Below are 19639 nucleotides of genomic sequence, written 5' to 3' on the forward strand. Positions count from 1 at the left end.
GAATTTATTTTTACAATCTTTTACACATATTATTTACTAAATAGAATCATCTAGAAATAGATCTAACTATATAAAGATACCATGTTAAACACTGGAGGTTGAACAGTCTTATCTTTTAGGCAAACAATTAAATTTGTTTTCAAACTTATAAACAAAGTAAGAGCTTTTCATGCCTGCTAAAGCCAACCATACTATATGGGTGTTTCTCATTGTTGAAGGCGCTACGGTTACCTATAAGTTTCTCGATAATTATTTACATCCACTTTATTTCAAATTTGGTGCATGTTTAGTTGACTCATTGGTAATCATACCACGTCTCCTTATTTTTATATTAAAATCTTGTAAGCAAAAGCATTGAGGATCTGTAATTCCGAATTTTTGTTGTTGCTAAATACACCCTGGGAACAGTATGTCTAATATATATGGTTTTCAATGCATTCCTTGGGCAGAAAATCCCTAATATGTCGACAATTATTAGTTTTGTAAGCAGTTGATTTATATCAATGATAATCCATGTCAATGAAAGTACATGTATTTAAGTTTAAGATTAAAATCCATTACTGTATACAACAACGGTAGTCTCTCTGGTGTCGAACTGTGTCAAATGCATTTCATTATTTAATCAAATTTTGTAAAAGCTCAATAGTTTATTATATTTATTAATGTCGAATCTTTTCAGATCCCTGGTTTTGGACTATTTAGAAGTTGTCACAAGGAAAATAATTGATTTTAATACCAATAGAGTGAATTATTCAAGATTACATGCATTGTGAATGGTTTATACCGTTGTTACTGCCTCATTCAGATTGATTAAAAACGAACACTAAGTGGGCGTTGAATACTGTGAAACGTACAATAATGATGGAACTGCAATAAAAAGTGACAATAATAGGAACTTAACAGGGATCAAATGAACAAGTCCACAGTGTTTTATTAATCTAGGCTAGTCAATAAAAGTTAAAATATTTAAAATTATTTCTTTGGTGTCAATATCGTACGGCATTATTGGTTCGATAATAAAGAAGGGTGTTCGGTCTGTTTAATACATGAAACAGATTGTATGACTGCAATATACACTTAATAATAATAATAATTAAAATACTTGTTTTTGTCAATTAGCATGTTTCATAAGAATCCGTACCTTTGAAGACATTTCAAAAAATGATTTTTTTTCTCTCGAATAAATGGAACTTTCAAGACACCATGTGCTACTCGTGGCAACGAAACAACAATGCACAGGACAAAACAACGAAACATTTGGTATAGCTCGTAACAGCCGTTTGTTTGTGGCATAAGTCAGAACTGACTGCTTATTTTATTAATTATATAGGGTTATAAAAGCGTTAATCGTGGGCACATTGTACAAATGTGCTTAGGTGAAATTTTTGATAAGCTTCGGAAAAAAACTAGATTTTCCTACAAAATAGTTATATTTCAATGTTGGAAAACCATGATGACACCCATATAAACTCATTGTTTTTGTGATATAAAATTAAAAAAAACACAATGTAACGAAGAAGTAACATTAAAGTTATAATAAACGCACACATGGAAAATGACGAGAAACTTTTATAAATAAAGCAACAGTAGTATACCGCTGTTCACTTTTCAAGTTCGGGTTACTTATTAAAACAAAGAGAAAGACACCAACTATAAGAGGAACCTTGGAACAAAGAAACAACAGAAACACCGAAGTGCAAAAAAAACCAAACAAACTGCAATGCATCATACATAGAAACGAACCATTAGATATCATAAGAGCATCGAGGATATACGTGTAGTTCCGAAAAAAAATAATCGCTAAATACATGCAAGGTTTTCAATGTATTCATTGGGCAGAAAATCACTAATACAACGACAACTATAAGTTTTGTAAGCAGTTGATTTATCAATGATAATTCATGTCAATAATAGTACATGCATTTTTAGATATTAAAATCCATTACTGTACAACGACGGTAGTCTATCTGGTGTCGAACTGTGTCAAATGCGTTTCATTATTTAATTAAAATTTGTAAAAGCTTAATAGTTTATTTCTATTTACAAATGTCGAATCAGTTCAAATCCCTGGTTTTGGACTATTTAGAAGTTGTCACAAGGAAAATAATTGATTTTAATATCAATGGAGTGAATTATTCAAGATTACATGCATTGTGAATGGTTTATACCGTTGTTACTGCCTCATTTAGATTGATTGAAAACGAACACTAAGTGGGCGTTAAATATTGTGAAACGTAGAATGATGATGGAACTGCCACTGAATAAAAAGTGACAATAAGGAGAACTTAAGAGGGATCAAATGAACAAGTCCACAGTGTTTTATTAATCTAGGCTAGTCAATAAAAGTTAAAATATTTAAAATTATTTCTTGTGTCAATATCGTACGGCATTATTGGTTCCAAGAGCGGATCCAGCCAGTTTAAAAAAAAGGGGGGGGGGGGGTCCAACTATATGCTCCCATCCAAATGCATTGATCGGCCCCAAAAAGGGGGGTTCCAAGCCCCGGACCTCCCCGGATCTGCCACTGCGTACGGTGATAGTTGTTAATTTCTGTGTCATTTTGTCTCTTGTAGAGATTTCGTGGCGGAGTTGTCGCATTGGCAATCATACCACATGTTCTTTTTTGTCACTGTCATAAACAATACTCCATAAAATTGTTGAATATTAACTGCATTTTACAGTTATCGTTCTTGTTTCGTGAAAAAAAAACCAGAAAAAAAACGCACTTCAGTACACCGATGTTTGCAGCTATTTGTATTCATAAATAAAGGTAGACCCCTCTAACAATGCCTTATTCGATCGCATACCATGAAGTTTGACGGAAAAGACTGCCTGACGTCACTGTGCATGTAACGGTCATAAAGTAAAAGTCACTGTGACGTTACGTGAACCTCATTAACAACCGCAACAGCGCGACAACCTGAAGCGTGTGTTTTATATTGTCTTATTTGTGTTGTTAGTTTGCTTATATCGTGTTAAAAGTTACACCTGTATCATCAACATTCGCCATGGCTGTGTTTGTATGGTTGACATCACTGGTAGCAGTTATGGTTCTACAGTCTGCTAATAATCCAGAAGATAAAATTAGGTAAGCCTTAACACTATTAAGACTCTACTGAACTGGTCGTGTTTGTTTGTATTCATCAAATACTTGCAACTGCATTCTGTATTTTTAGTCAGTCACTTTTCTCTATTGAATATATTCTTTATAATTTTGTATTTTAAGTATCTCATTTTTCTTTATTCTTTATAATTTTATTTAGTATCTCATTTTTCTATATTCTTTATTATTTTATTTAGAATCCCATTTTTCTCTATTCTTTATAATTCTATTTAATATTCCATTTTTCTCTATTGAATATATTCTTTATAATTTTATTTAGTATATCATTTTTCTCTATTCTTTATAATTTCACTTAGTATCCCATTTTTCTCTATTCTTTATGTTTGTGACCTACTTTTCTCTATTATTTACAATTTTAGTCTTTGTGCATTATTCTCCTTTCTCTAACCCCTATCCAAAGCGTCTTTGATAATTCAAACAGTTTAACCAAAAAGTGAATTACTTAATATATTGTAACCATGCATTATCACGGTCTTAATTCCATATAAAAAAACCCATCTGTACCAGACTAGCGGTAACAAAGACGTTAACTGGGCAAAACATTAGTGTTTATATTAATATGTAAATTTTGATACACTTAATGTTACTGATAAACCCGTTATTATACTCCATCAACATCAAATGATGTAATTTATAATTCATGTAATATTGTATTATATATTATTGAAATATGAGACTTAAATAAAATATTGAATTCAATTGAATTGTAAAAGCGGTTGTTTCTTCCATTAAAGAGTCATTAGAACTGAGGAAAGGAGAACAATAACTTTATCATATTTTTTATAATATTCTCGAGTTTTCATTATGTTTAATCATGTTTGTTTTGTTACTGTATTTGCCATAAACAAAATTGTTTTTTTGTCTGTTTTTGCAAATAAAGAATACTTGTTATATTGTGCAAATCCCGAAATACCATTTTTACTGTTACCGTTATGAATTTCTATTGAAGAACGATAAATAATTCATGGTTTTAAGATAAAATAATTCATAATATATAATATGTACTATTTTGTAAATTTATAATAGTAGGCAAGAGATACGAAGGGGTTCTAATCGAGCCTGTGTAGCCATCAATGTACCTGTCTGTTGTTTGATACTGAGGCAGCAACCATTTGATATTCGGGGGGGGCTATGGATTTTTTTCTGGACAAACTTTTTTTTCGACTTTGGCGAAATCAACAACAAATTATTTTTTTCTCCCAAAACTGTAAACAAACTTTTTCCCAAAAAAATCCATAGACCCCACCCCACCCCCTTCCGAAAATCAAATGGTTGCTGCCTAAACAAAACTCGGTAAAATTTTTAGTACCACACAATTCAGTGAAAGCATCTGAGCCCGACCGCCTACAGTTACATAATCAGTAAAGTAACTGTATTTTGTACATATAGCTTTCATTTTTATTTAGATTTAGATAAAATATATACATGTAAATATGTATATACAAGCAATAATTTCAGTTTGTTATATGGCTAATCCGTCTTTTTTTGTTGTTTCAGCATGGAACCAGTATTTACCTTCGATCCCGCTGACCTAGAATTTATAGATTACGAGGTAAGGGTTCACACCATAACATTGAAGTATTATATTGGCTTTTTTAAACATTTTGAGGTGTCGCAATTTCATTTTTAGAGCTTATTGTCACAATTTATTTTAAGCTTACCATATATTTTAGATCGGTTCACTATTATAACCATTCCCACAAAGATACCCGGATGTAAGCGATTTAACTGTTCTTTTATATTTGTGCTGATGAATGAAAGACCTTTTTTTCTTCTTCAGAATATGACTTTTGGATGCCCTTATACTTGTCAGGAGATCATGATGAGTGTTCTGATTGTTGCATTATTCCTTGCAGCGGTCTATCAACACAAACTACTCAAGAGAGAAATTAAAGGTAAAGTACTCTAGCATAGAAGGTGGAGACAAGAGGGGGCACGGTTAAAACAACCATGTTTTTGCTCCCTATACTCTTTTTGGAAAACACAATGACAGTTTCTAATGTAAATGAAAGCAGATACTGACAAACTTCTATATATAAAACATAAGGAGATTGCAAATAAGATGAACTATCCAAACAAACACAAATAACCATAAAAATGATTTGCACGTTTTAAAAATTATCTAGCAACTTTGAATTGATTGCTTGATATTGTTTTCTTACAATTTCACGTAATCATTTTTCAGAAATGAAAACAGTTTTCGGCCAATGTATTGAAGGTGATGAAGAAATGTCTGATGTTTCAAACTTTTACTCAGGTAATAAATTATACTTGTTAATTTTAGTGAATATAATCCATATATATTTAGAGAAATGAAGGAGCCCCATCCATTCCCTCATTATCGGCATCAACGTTTTGTTTAATATTACTCGTAACAGATGAACCTCATGGAAAATATATACCTTTATTTCAATCGTATAAGGAACAAATAGTTTGATATTTCTTAATGTGAAAACAATATTTTAGATTTGTTTTTCCAACTCCAATAAAGAAATTTCTATTCTACTACAGTAACGCTATATACATCTTTAACTTTTACTTCCAGACACAGAATGCCTAATTAAAGGAATGAAAAGAAAGTCGAAGGCTATGGAGAAGAGATTCAAAAAGATTGAAGAAATTATTCCTGGAAAGGGGGATCTAGAACTCATTAAAGACGATGTAGACTATCTCAAAGACAGTTGGTCCAATCAGTACACAACTTTCAGCTTACTAGACATAAATTTGAACGTAAAGGCCAATAGTGAGAAATTAAAAGTCCAGTTGGCTGAAATTCGGGGACGTTTTGGTATGTTATATTCTTTTTTTTATTGTTTAATTTTTCTTACAACACGTGACGTCAATCAAAATTGATTTAAGCGCATTTGTCTGTAGATCTGTGTAGATCTGTGTAAGCATTGGTTTCGTCTTGAAAATATGATATGAACATGTTTTAAAAAAAAATCTTATATCTATTTATATATATTTTAAAGATCAATACATTAAGCTTCTTTTTTATGTGTGTTCTAATGATCGTTGCACGTTTATTATTTAATTTTATATACATAAAAAAAACCGTTGAGCTTTAATGACAGAAAGAGTTGTGGGTACTAAAATCTTAGTTAGAAATAAGAATATAATGATCAGTGCCAATGAGACAACTCTCCATCCAAGTCACAATTTGTAAAAGTAAACCAGTGGGTTCTATAACTATATTCATAAATATTTTTCACAGACGCAGCAATAAATGAAGTGGAAGGATATATGGTTGAAGATGAAGGTATCCTGAAGTCCATAGTAGGAGATGTGCAACTGCTGGAGAGTTATTTCGGTGAGTTTCGTTTGAAATAACTTGCATATATCTTAATCTTGATTGCTCCTAGGTGTTTAAAGCTACTACTAATACACAACAAGCTACATTCTGGCAGTCAGTCAGTAGTGGCTGAAGCCCGAGTACCCAGAGAAAGTTACCGACCTTCGGTATCAAAACTATTAACTGAGTCTATTAAGATTGGAGTCGTACACATTTTGCCAATACTCATTTATACTATGCTGTAAAGTTGATATTACTTCAAAAAGCAATATAAGTGTCTCGTAGTGTAGATAAGCCGTCGAAGTATGCTATTGTACTAATGCATACTTTTAAGCAAAACGATGGATGCTACATGTGGAACAAGATATGCTTTCCCTTCCAGAGCACCTGAGATTACCCTCGGTTTTTGGTTCGGTAATTTTTGCTCATTCTTTAGTTTTTTAAGTTTTGTTGTAGTCTTTTAGAATTTTTCTTTGTTTCGTCATGCCGTTGTCGTACGTGATACCGAACAGTGAAAGAACAAGCAACTAATTACAAAAAAGAATTACGTCATCATACGAAACTAAACACCAAATAAACACCCCACAAAGTAAAGATTTGAGAGTATTCGCAATTACTGAATTTGTTCTGTTCAATACCAAAATAGAGGTATCGACAGGACGCATTTACGTAGGATATCAAAGAAATTAAATTGGAATTTTTATTTTCGTTTCAGGAAAATAGTAAATATGGTGACAGCTTTGATAGAAATATGCGGCTTTGACGATATGATTGATTATGAACTCTTTTTGTTTGTTTTGTTTTTGTAAGTTATTTTTGTTTTCAAATAAATTTTAATTTGCGAGTTGTTAATCTTCACTGACTTATTGTGTTTTGAATATAAATAAGGCTACGACAATTTAATAAAAAAAAAAAGGTGGGGGGTCCTTAATATATTCTGTTCCCAATTTCCTGGGAAAAATATAATGTGGTCAAGCAGATGAAAAAATTGTTTTTCTAAATCCAAATCCAGATTTCCCCATACCAAATTATAATGTCAAATTTTGTAGAAAAAAATTGATTGATAGCGTCGAAAAAAATGTTGAAGCTGGTCATTTAGTATGTTTCATAAGAATCCGTTGAGAACATTCCAAAAAAAAAGACAGCACGTGCTCCTCGTGGGAGCAAACCAACAATGCACAGGACAAAACAGAAAAACATTTGGTATAACTCGTAACAGTAAGTTTGTGGCATAAGAACTGTCTGCTTTTTTTTTTTATTAATTATATAGGGTTGTAAAAGCGTTAATCGTGGGCACATAATATAAATGTGCTAAAGTGAAATTTTTGATAAGCTTCGGAAAAAACAAGATTTTCCCTATACAAAATAGTTATATTTCATTGTTGGAAAACCACGATGACACCCATATAAACACATTGTTTTTGTGACATAAAAGAAAAAACACAATATAACGAAGAAGTAACATTAAAGGCCAGAAAAAGAGTGGTAAATTCAAATTTCTTTGCCACATTCATATCATTTATAATAAATGCACACATGGAAAATGACGAGAAACTTTTATAAATAAAGCAACAGTAGTATATCGCTGTTCACTAGTCAAGTTTTGGTTACTTATTAAAACAAAGAGAAACACACAAACTATAAGAGGAAACTTGGAACAAAGAAACAACAGAAACACCGAAGTGCAACAAAAAACAAACTGCAATGCATCATACATAGAAACGAACCATTAGATAACACCTGCCATATTCCTGACTTTGTACAGGACATATTAAGAAAACAAATAGTCGGTTGAACCTGGTTTTGTGGCTACCAAACCTCGCTTTTGTGAAAAGTAAAACGTTAACGTTTGTTAAACAAGGAGCGTTTACAAAAAGTTGGTGATCAGTTCAATACTCCACTGAATTTTCTTTAACAATACATATTTTTTCCGACACAAAACGATATTCATACCAAGGAGCCTTAATTGCGATTTGGGAAAGTTATTCAATACTGCTATTAACGTTAATATCGAATAAACATGAAGAAGAAAAAATCCGAAACTATTCAGAATAACCCCTCCTCCTAACAGTTTCCTGTGTAATTATTGCAGTTTTCCAGAAAATAGTGGTAAGAGTAATTAATTTAAGAAAGGAAAGGACTTTCTGCTGTTATGGGGAACTTGAAACAGGAAAAATTTTACGGTCGAACTTGTAAAGTATATTTTAAAATACATTTAATCATCTTTTTGTTTCAGTTGAAGAAGTTATAAAAGTATAAATAGATCCATAAAGCTTTTAATCTCTGAATGCAAACCTTACAAGAATTTCTGAGGTTTAGACCGACTAAAGCAGGGATTAATTATTGATTGACTGATTGGTTTATATTTGATTAATGACCATTGGCAAATATTGCATGCATATAAAAGGAGAGGCAATTCTACTGTAAACCGTTAATTCAATTAACTAGTGAGAGGTCGATGGACCAGGATAATAAATGTTCAAATTTTACTGCCACTTCGAAAATGAAACCATGTTGGTAGGACCTTCGATTTTGATCGCAACATCTGAAATAGGTTCAAATGAAGAGATGTTGAAATATGCGCAACTTTGAATGTTTCGCTCTATTACTCATATCGAATAAAGTGTGTGCATTTGTTATCGTAGAGTTAGAAATAAATGTAGTTCGAGAGAGTCCGTAGCCAAATGCTTAGTCGCGATATATTATCTGATAAAGTTAACTTTGATATAAATTTATCAGTCCAACATGGGTGTATTTAGAGGTTGATTTCTGAAATTGTATTTGCATAACATCTAGTGGCAATTATTCATTTAAATATTCAAGACGATAATAAATATTCCTGCAATGAGACACATAATTCCTCGAAAATTAAGTGCAATGATTCATGAACATGTTTCATAATTAATCTGTTCAACCTTTGCAATTACAATGGTATACAGTCATTACATAACATCAATAAATACGGACAGCCAAAAAAAAAAACATACAGAAAACCATCGGACGTGGTTGCGTACTTATACATCCCAACCACCGAAAAGGCGCTTCCAACATGGGTTTCACTGCCGAACTGGAGATGACCATGGTACCGATTTTATTTATATTTATTAAAGTAAACCAATAGCTTTTTATGGAATTCCATGGAGTCTTAGTCCTTTTGAAAGCGTGGTGGAAAAGGACACTTAAACATAGTTTATATATGTTTTTCACTGAACCAGTGTTCAACATGACCTATATTTATTCATGTCAAACATAGCTTTAACATGTAGTAAGTTTATCCGGTTTTGATTATCATGTCCGTTATGTTCAATTGTAAGATAGTGTAATAAAATATGTACTGCATACGTCATTACACTTTAAAAAAACGTGTTAAGTAATTCGTTACTTGTCTGTTTTAACTTGTATTATTTAAAAGCAAGTTTTTTTTTAAACTCTATTGTGTAATTAAACGAAAATGTTTGAAGAAAAAAGATATGATCCGGCAATTTTTAAACGATGGGGGTGGTAGGATGTATAGTGTTCCAACCATATGTCCCTATTTAAAAACATTGATCGTCAAATAGATACATAGATATAATTCCAACACCACCCCCTCCCTTGAATCTGCAATTTGATTAACGACAAATTAGCACCGTATTCCTATTGTTAACAAAACTTGTATACATCAAAAATACATTTATACGGTCATATCTAATACTGAAATAACTAATATATATTTAATATATATATTTCTTATTAACTTACGAGTTGAATAAACTCAAAATTACCTGAAGCTCTCTTGATAAATCCCAATCCAAGACGTTTTCTAATGATCAACAAGAAATATTCCCAGTAGAACTCCTACAATTTCCAATCTATCTTAATTAAATTCCAAGCGATGTCGTGAGGTTCTGCCACTAATGTTTATACGTAGCCATTCTGATTCTTTGCTGGAAAATAATCTGTAGAATTGTATGAATTCCTCGTTAAATTTTCGATATATATTGATTAAGCTGTTCATTAAAGGGATGCCTATAACAAGTTAAGTCTACAGAAACACATCTAGTATGTCGTAATATGAGCTATACTTATTAGTAACTATATCCATTTTGCGGAAGGATAATTCACCGGAAATTTGAAACATATTTTCCCCTAACGCAGCACTGTGTATTTTATATACTGTTAATTTCTTAATTACGCCAGTATAGCGATATTGCAACACTGGTATGGCTTATATCTTCTCGTCTCCATGAGAATTATTGTCACCAGGAGAGATTGAGATATCGTTCGCTTCTTTCATAAGTATTTAAAATGATACAAGTAGACTTAAGCAAAATAATATGGTGAAACTACAAAAGCTCCATAAATGACCATAAATCAGCATGTACCAGTTAGCTGTGTACATTAATGCTACATACAGTTGATTACAGTTAGCTCCTAACTTTTTTTCTCATAAGAAAGGATGCATAATTGATTTTCTGGATGTAAATTACGTAGCCACATATGGTCAAAAAGGATGTCAAATCTGATGCCTCATTGTAAGAGAGAGCGTCAAAGAGACTATAAGCAAATATTTATTATTCTAACAGAACTAGTCAGTAACATGATCTCATAATCATAAGAAGCAGAAGATATCATGTGAAAGAGTATTGATACTCTAATAATGATGTTAATTCTACTCGTGTCGCTTAAATTTTTTTTACTGTAATACCGAATGCCGTTAAAAAATTCAAAACGGAAAGTCCCCAATCAAATTTTAATGGCAAAATCAAAAGCTTAAACACATCAATCGAATGAATAACAACTGTCATATTACCTACTTGGATGTAGAAAATGGTGGATTAAACCTGGTTTTACAGTTAGCTAAACCTCTAACTTGAATGACATTTGCGCTAAATACCATTATATTAACAACGATGTGTGAACTAAAAAACAGACACAATAGATAAAACTGTTTAAAATTGGGATACAGCAGTCAACATTGGGTTATAATCTTAATTCCTATGAAAACAAACAAATATGTAATTAAGAAACACTAAAAGAATGCAAGAAATTACCATAGCACATTTACGGGATGCATAAGTACAGAGCCACGTCAAATGGATATAATACAAATGATAAACGTTTTTCTTGTGCCTATTACATGAGCCGAGATGAACATTTAAAATATGAAGACAAAAAAAGAGTGCCATTAGTACTCACTGACCATTACAACTTTGACAAGTAATCACATATTATCTGCGAAAATTGGAAAGAAATCGGAAACGTCGTTATTATCCAAGATCTTACCTGAGCAACCTGTTCGTGCTTTCCATAGTACCAAAAGCTTCAAAGACTTTCTGGTGAGGGTTCATTTTTGCCTATTGGCTCTTGCAAGTGGTGCGTAAACGATTGGTGTCTGAATTGCAATCAAATAGTGCAAACCTAGGTTATAAAGTCGCTCCACTGGTTAGGAAGATACCATATTTAGCAATATCAATTGCAAGACTACTATATATAGTTAATGCTGTGTATCGCCTACATGTAAAAGTAGAAAAAAATGTGGTGGCGAGTCAGAACAGCCATTTCATAAACGTACGAACGGCCATCGTATCGACAATGACTGCAAAACTGAGCGTCACTGATGAGTCTTATGTAGACGAAACGCGCGTCTGGCGTTTAAAATTATAATCCTGTTACTTTTGATAACTATTTGGTATGTCTATTTTTATAGCTGAAATTAACAACATTTTCAACGAAAGGAATTTTATTACGTGTTGCTATCACGGGATTTTTATTCGGATTGAAGCAATAAGACAGGGTTCACATTTGTGCCAAATATCTTTCGTGTAATGTAATCGATGCGAAGAAAATAGCAATTTAAAACATAAATTTAGTCCAAATTTCTGCCTTGATTCAAACACGCATTACCTCGTGTCGTGAATCGTTTTGTAGTTCACACAACCAGGTCATTAATTAGGACAATTGTCACTCACTTCGTTTCTCATTTATGCTTGTATGATTAATTTTTATGTTTTGAATAGTCTAATAAATTTGAAGTTCGTTGTTTTGTTTGAGGAAATATTTTTGTTGTTGGTTTTTATAACTTTAATTTGATTCATTGAAGTGATAGTTTTGTTATGGTAGCACTCCACAGTTAGGTGTGTAGTTTCGCATTTTGGCCCCTGTGGATTTTTCAAATATGAGAGCTAGTGTGCAGTAAAATTCATTTTTGGATAGCTGAGTATTAAAATAGCCTTTGTATTGGGTTTATATGAACATCAAGGTTATGTAATGTATGTAATATAGGCTGTTTTCTGTATGACAGTCCGTATTTGCATGTCCATACCATACATTGGTCCGGCAATTATTGCAATGTTTTTTTCCAACTTTTTATCGCACGAACTTTGTGATTGGATTTTACGAAAAAATGAGGCGAAAGACACCCAATTTTTATTTGATCATAAGGAAGATTTAAGAAAACAGTTTCTAAAAAGGTATCACTCAAAGGCATTGAAATTCTAGTTTGATCCAAATTTTGGGGGGATATATGACATGTTCACCCCCCTTTTTGCAATATTCTATGGTAAATAAATGCAGAATGTTGCCATGGATACACATGAAAGGAATTAACTTTCATCCTTTTAACTTTTGAAAATTGAATCTATGGAAGATACTGATTACATACATATGCACATGTACAACACAAACAGTTAGGTTAATGTATTAGAAATCAAGGAATAGGAGATGATAAAACATTTTGCGGCTCATTTTTAACTTTATTTTCTATCTGTGGAGTGCTACCTTATGGCACATCAGAAAGCACAGAAATGCACTTTTGAAGATAAGATTGACCACAAATCTTTAGTCTTTTATGTTCTTGTTTTAGTTCTGAAGGTAAAAAAACTGCTAGGAATGCAATTTATGTTAATTTTATTGTTAACTGTCCTTAGCAACCAAGTATACACATTTTGACACTTAGACATGTTGCGGTCTTAAATTTTTACTCCGTAAGCTTTGCCCTTGTAACCAAAGATTGCGCTTTATATGATAATCTCAGAATGTATCGCTTTATATTTTTGAATGCGAATAAGTCAAATAAACATTTTTAGCAGGATTTTATATTATAATTTGGCATTAATTAAATTTAATGATGCCAGTACTGTTAGAAATTTATACCCTGCTTGAGAGCTTCTAAACCAAGGTTAGGTATGCTATTCACAGCAAAAATTACCTATAAGTGCTTTCAAACACCTAAAATTTGTACAATTTGTCCTCTTATAAGGTAATTTTATAATTTCAAATAAAAAAAAGGGGAAAGTTTTAGAAATTTACCCCAAAAATGAGACAGACTTGGGGTTTTTCACTATGATCCAGCATTTATTTTTAAATCACTTTTTGTCGCGTTTCAACATCAACTGCTAACCTTCATAAAATCTTTATTACTGAACCAATTTTAAAAACTAAGGTACCACTTTCATCGTAACAGCTAGTAGAACACAGAAAATATAAAAAATGTTGATGCAGAAGGGGAAAAATTTCACCTTAAGGTAGCACTCCACAGTTAGGTGTGTAGTTTCGCATTTTGGCCCCTGTGGATTTTTCAAATATGAGAGCTAGTGTGCAATAAAATTCATTTTTGGATAGCTGAGTATTAAAATAGCCTTTGAATTGGGTTTATATGAACATCAAGGTTATGTAATGTATGTAATATAGGCTGTTTTCTGTATGACAGTCCGTATTTGCATGTCCATACCATACATTGGTCCGGCAATTATTGCAATGTTTTTTTCCAACTTTTTATCGCACGAACTTTGTGATTGGATTTTACGAAAAAATGAGGCGAAAGACACCCAATTTTTATTTGATCATAAGGAAGATTTAAGAAAACAGTTTCTAAAAAGGTATCACTCAAAGGCATTGAAATTCTAGTTTGATCCAAATTTTGGGGGGATATATGACATGTTCACCCCCCTTTTTGCAATATTCTATGGTAAATAAATGCAGAATGTTGCCATGGATACACATGAAAGGAATTAACTTTCATCCTTTTAACTTTTGAAAATTGAATCTATGGAAGATACTGATTACATACATATGCACATGTACAACACAAACAGTTAGGTTAATGTATTAGAAATCAAGGAATAGGAGATGATAAAACATTTTGCGGCTCATTTTTAACTTTATTTTCTATCTGTGGAGTGCTACCTATAATTGTAATACACAAATCAAATCCGCCGGTCACGTTTCAGACCCGGAATATTGCTGAAGTTTTTTGCTTTATTTGAGGAAATATTTTTTGTTGGAAAACTTAAGTTATTGTATTGAAATCATAGTTTTGTTATAATTGTAACATACCAATTAAATCCTTTGGTCACGTTTAAGTCCCGGAATATGGTTGAAGTTCGTTGTTTTATTTGAGGAAAACACTTAAGTTGTTTTATTGAATTCATATGGCACATTCACAGTCATGTTAAACTATGTCCATCAAGTCCGAAACATTGTAGGAATGAAATATACAATGGGATCAGTGTATTATATGTCAGGGTTCTGCTTCTGAATTGCTCATCAACATGCGAGGAATTAGCAAAAATAGCTTTATTGATGTTCATGTATATTTTAGGATATTGCATATTGTTTCAGACCTAAATCATCTTCGTGCTGATCATTACAAAATATTATACAACCGTTCGTGCTATAAATCCTACACTAGCAGACACAACTGCAGTTATTTTAAAGCTGAATCGTCATTAGGTACGCCCGAGCAAACCCCTGTGCCAAACATGCAGGTTCAATCTATTTGCAAAGTTTTAAATTGTGATGTTTTTTAATGTGAAAATAAAACATTTAAAAAAGACAGGAAGCTCCGCAAAGTAGAGTCAAATGACAGAAAGGATAATTTAAGAAGATCAGCATTTGAAAAGAATGACCTAAGAATGCTTGAAATGATGGATGAAAAAGCATTGTTTGACAATGCAGTCTATCATAAAGGTTGTATTACCAAATATTTGTTAAGTAAAGCTAAGTCTGAAAGCTTAAACATTGCTAGTTCTATACTAGACCACGACACCGCTTTTCGGTCGCCAATTTCAGATGTACACATAAATTTATTTGTTGGTAGAAAGGTATTCCCCATGTCGCAAATATTGCAAATATATATTTTTCATTTTCCTGATCACCTGCCAAAGACATACCCTGTAACCAAACTACAAGACAAACTGGATAGGTATTACGACAAGGCAATTATTGTGCAACCACAGCGCGGTCAAGGGAAGTCAAACTTTGTATTTAGCACCAACGTATCAAAAGGTTAAGTTGTTGCAGCCGCGGGAAAGTTGAAATCAAAGTTAAAGACATCTGAAATTGAACACGAAGTATCGCAAGTGTCCGACAATATTAGCTATGATCAAATATTACATTCCGCGGCTAAAATCCTTAGACGTGACATTTAACCGTTCCTACCGATGAATACTCAACTCCAAACGAGGCGTCATTTGCCGTGTCTATGGAGCGGATGCCTTCATCGCTTACAAAATTTGTCTGTTGGCTGATGGACAACAAGTCATTGAAGGACTCGTCTGAACCTTATGTTGTTCCGTTTGACAAAATAAGAAAGGTGATGGGTATAACTGAGTGTATTGTTTCGGTTTCCAAGTATACTGTTACTCCGTTCTACATTGGTCTTGCTGTGAGTTACACCACGATTTCGGATCGAAACATCTCATAGAGACGTTATATTCTGATGGTTTCTGTGCTTCATACGGAGAGATCAGACGATACCTAACCAGCACTGCCAATCATGAAATAGAAAAAAATCACTGTTTATGTTCCGGATGGAATAATTCCTATTCCAGATGGCGGAGGTTTGATTCAGGAAGGTGCTGATAATATTGATATTAACACGGAAACCATAGATGGAAAAGACACATTCCATTCAATGGCAAGGGCTGTTTTCCAAATTCGACATTATAACGAAGAACCAAAGAAAGGTCAATACAGATCGATGACAGTGCTTCCTCTCTGTCCGCTTGTATGCCGTTTGTTAAACCAAAAACAAAGAGAAACGCCTCGTAGAAATAAAAATGTATATGGCAACATAACTGACCATGCAAGCAAACTATCCAATACATCAGAAATGCTTTAAGTTCTCTTACGGTCGATCTCTAGAAAGAATTTAGACATTACTGTTTTATTCCCAACAGACGTACCTCAGAAAATACCGTTTTGGACCGGCTATAACAGCTGTTTGTCGAATTTCAAACCCCATTTCTCGATAGTGTCATATACACCAATTATCGATTCTAAGCCAAATGATATGGCAACTGTATACACTACCATGCGAAAGTGTGTTGATATGACAGTAGCCATGGGACAAAAGTATTCAGTTCAAACATTTGACAAACAACTATACTCCATATCAAAGCAAGTCGCATGGATTATGCCAGAGACATTCCAAAATCACATAATACGCCTAGGTGGTTTCCATACACTATCATATCACTATGCTTCATTGTAGCTATTGGAAAGTTATGTGGTGATGGAGGTTTTAAAGATTTGTTGGTTGATTCTTCGGTTTATGCTGAATGGAAAACAGTTAAATCGAGCCGTAAGAGCTTTGACTTTGGCATTCGAAGCTTTGTATTTATCATTATTGTCTGCTTTCTTCAAATGGTGCGTCGAAAAAGACGTTATTAAGTCATTTCCTATCACTGTGGTCTTCTTTGTCGTACATAGCTTCTAACTTCAATTCAAATCCAGAAGTCTTATCATCGATTAATTCTGCAATGGCTGACATTGAACGTCACATGCTTCCTCTCTTAAAAGACTTGAAACAATGGGGTTGCAATGTATCACCAACATTGAAATTTTGGGACATGCTCCTCACGACAGTCGAAATAATGTTGCAAAACATTCGATCCGAAAGAGAAGGACTATGGAGTTTACATTTGTCGTCGATGTCGGCTATGGTGCCTTTCATTTTTGTCACAAACTGGGTGAACTATTCTAGATGGTTGCCAGTTTATATACAAGATATTTGTTTTGCCAGCGTTTACATCGGGTGCTTTTTCTATTCGACAGAAGCCAAGTACCTTCAATGGGATATGGAGTGACATGGCATCAGAAAAGACTGTCATAAAGGACTCCAAAGGATGTGGTGGTATTGTTAATATCACAAGACAGAAACCTGCTTTGATAAGGTGGTCCCTTACACTCCACATTCTAGCCGATTTCAGTTCTGAGATGAGAAAAAGATCTGGTTTCACTGCTGTTGCGGAGCAACTGTCCCAAGAAGAGGCAAAACCAACATCTATGAGAAGAGACGCTGATCATCTGAAACTTCTCTAAGATCATATGCAGCAAAGAATGACAGATCCCTTTGACGTCTCACTGCATCCAAAACCTCTAATCAACATCTCGACAGGAATGCATGCACCAAGAGATATCGAATCATCATTAATCAATGCAGCACAGGATGGTGCGAAGATGGCAAAATCATTTATTGACGGCGCTCTTGCAGACGACCAACATGGTAATTTTTATGGTCCAATTACTCGTTCAAAGTTAAAGATCTTACCAAAAAGACAAAACTGAAATGTAGGTCAGGTGAAATTATTGAAGGTCACATCAATCCCGAGTTGGTCTTTCGTCGGGCATTGGTGCTTGCAAATAGTCGGGATGACGTCATTGTGGAAAAAGTCTTGTCATTTCCTATCGGGCAAATACCAACATCACTTTTCATGATGATGGAACTATGATGAAAACATGCAAAGCCGATCTTGGCCATCAACTGGAAGCTTCAGTTTCAAGTGTGAAGTCTTTGGAACATTCCGATAAATTTTCTACTGTATTTATACGAGACGGTATGGCTTTGATTCAATCTCTGCAAGTGAAACAATTTGGTGATTTGGCACTAGACTTTATCAAATCCCAATTGTTTTGTTTGAAAAGTACAATTTGTCTCGTCGACGTTTTCGATAGATATGATTTAGAACAGTCAATAAAATCAGCGGAACGTGACCGAAGATCAAGTTCTTGTTGGTCATTTAAAGTCATAGACGGTCGTCAAATTCCCGACTGGAAAAAGTTTCTTGGAGTAGATGAGAACAAGCAGGCCTTAATTAGATTTCTTGGCGAATCGATTGTTCAGCATCACGATAGACCAACCGTTTCAATGACCCCACGGGAAGTCATTTATCTAGCTGGCACTTCCACTGACCCTATTTCTGTTACGAAAATATGTTCAGAAGGAGTATTCAGATTTGATGAATTGTTTTGTACACACGAGGAAGCGGATACTCGCATGATTTTACATGCTATTCATGCAGACAAAGTGTTTGGTGTGAAAGGAATCAAGGGAAGGATAATAATGAAGTCACCAGATACAGATGTACTGATTTTATGCGTTCGTTACTTCCCCTCCATGCAGCATACACATGAGCTATGGTTTCAAACAGGCACTATAACTTGCACACAAGATTTGCGTCGCTATATACCTATCCATGAAATATGTAAAAGTCTTGGGTCTATCATGTGTAACATTCTACCAGCTGCACATGCTGTAACAGGATGCGATACAACGTCATCCCTGTTAGGAATCGGTAAGCGCACTGTTTTTAAAGTCTTGAAGGACAACCCTGATGATGTCTCCGATTTGTCAAACCTTTCGAATTGTGACATCGATGAATCTATAGTTGCAGCTCGAAATCTTGTTGTTAGGTTGTATGATATCAAGTCAAAACTCAAAACTGATGATAGTGACCTAAACAAATTGAGGGTAAAATTAGCTACAATTAAAAATTCCTCCCTTGCCAAACTTCCTCCTTGTTAATCTACCTTTCAACAACTTGAACTAAGAGCTTAACTACAGACATATATTTGGATGTCTTCCCATATAGCAAAATTACCCCATCATTCTCCTCTGGAAAAAGAGGAACGGACTTGTTCCTGTCTATTTCAAAGGTCAGATGTCATCCGAATTTCTGCAAGATTTAGTTTGCACTTGTAAGGGAAATCAGTGTGTTCAAAGAGCTGCATTTGCTTCGAACAAAATCTATCGTGTACAGATTAATGCCCATGTCAGGCAAATGCCATTTGTCATAATGTAAATACTCATCTGGTTAAAATTATAAACACGACGAAGATGACGATGTATAAGATTTCAATTATCTGTTGGTACCTTACCAATCATTGGAACATATAGAATGAAAAGTCAGCAGTCCTTGACCTTGACGTGGTTGGTGGGCTTTAAAACTAACAGGAGACCG

At 33.7% G+C, this 19639-nt stretch overlaps 2 protein-coding genes across 2 annotated transcripts in view; both read left to right on the forward strand.

The window, feature by feature from the left end:
- LOC134715943 (neurofilament medium polypeptide-like) overlaps nt 1–19639 on the forward strand; it is a 113269-nt gene that overhangs the window by 17214 nt on the left and 76416 nt on the right. The gene's annotated exons all lie outside the window — the stretch shown is intronic.
- Nucleotides 4790–7253, forward strand: LOC134714172 (uncharacterized). Its single transcript, XM_063575412.1, has 5 exons — nt 4790–5019; nt 5310–5381; nt 5670–5912; nt 6339–6434; nt 7132–7253. The coding sequence occupies exons 1-5, from the start codon at nt 4875–4877 to the stop codon at nt 7137–7139; spliced, it is 564 nt and encodes a 187-aa protein (XP_063431482.1). The 5' UTR covers nt 4790–4874; the 3' UTR covers nt 7140–7253.

Source organism: Mytilus trossulus, chromosome 4 (assembly GCF_036588685.1).
Source record: "Mytilus trossulus isolate FHL-02 chromosome 4, PNRI_Mtr1.1.1.hap1, whole genome shotgun sequence".
In the NCBI taxonomy this organism is placed as follows: domain Eukaryota; kingdom Metazoa; phylum Mollusca; class Bivalvia; order Mytilida; family Mytilidae; genus Mytilus; species Mytilus trossulus.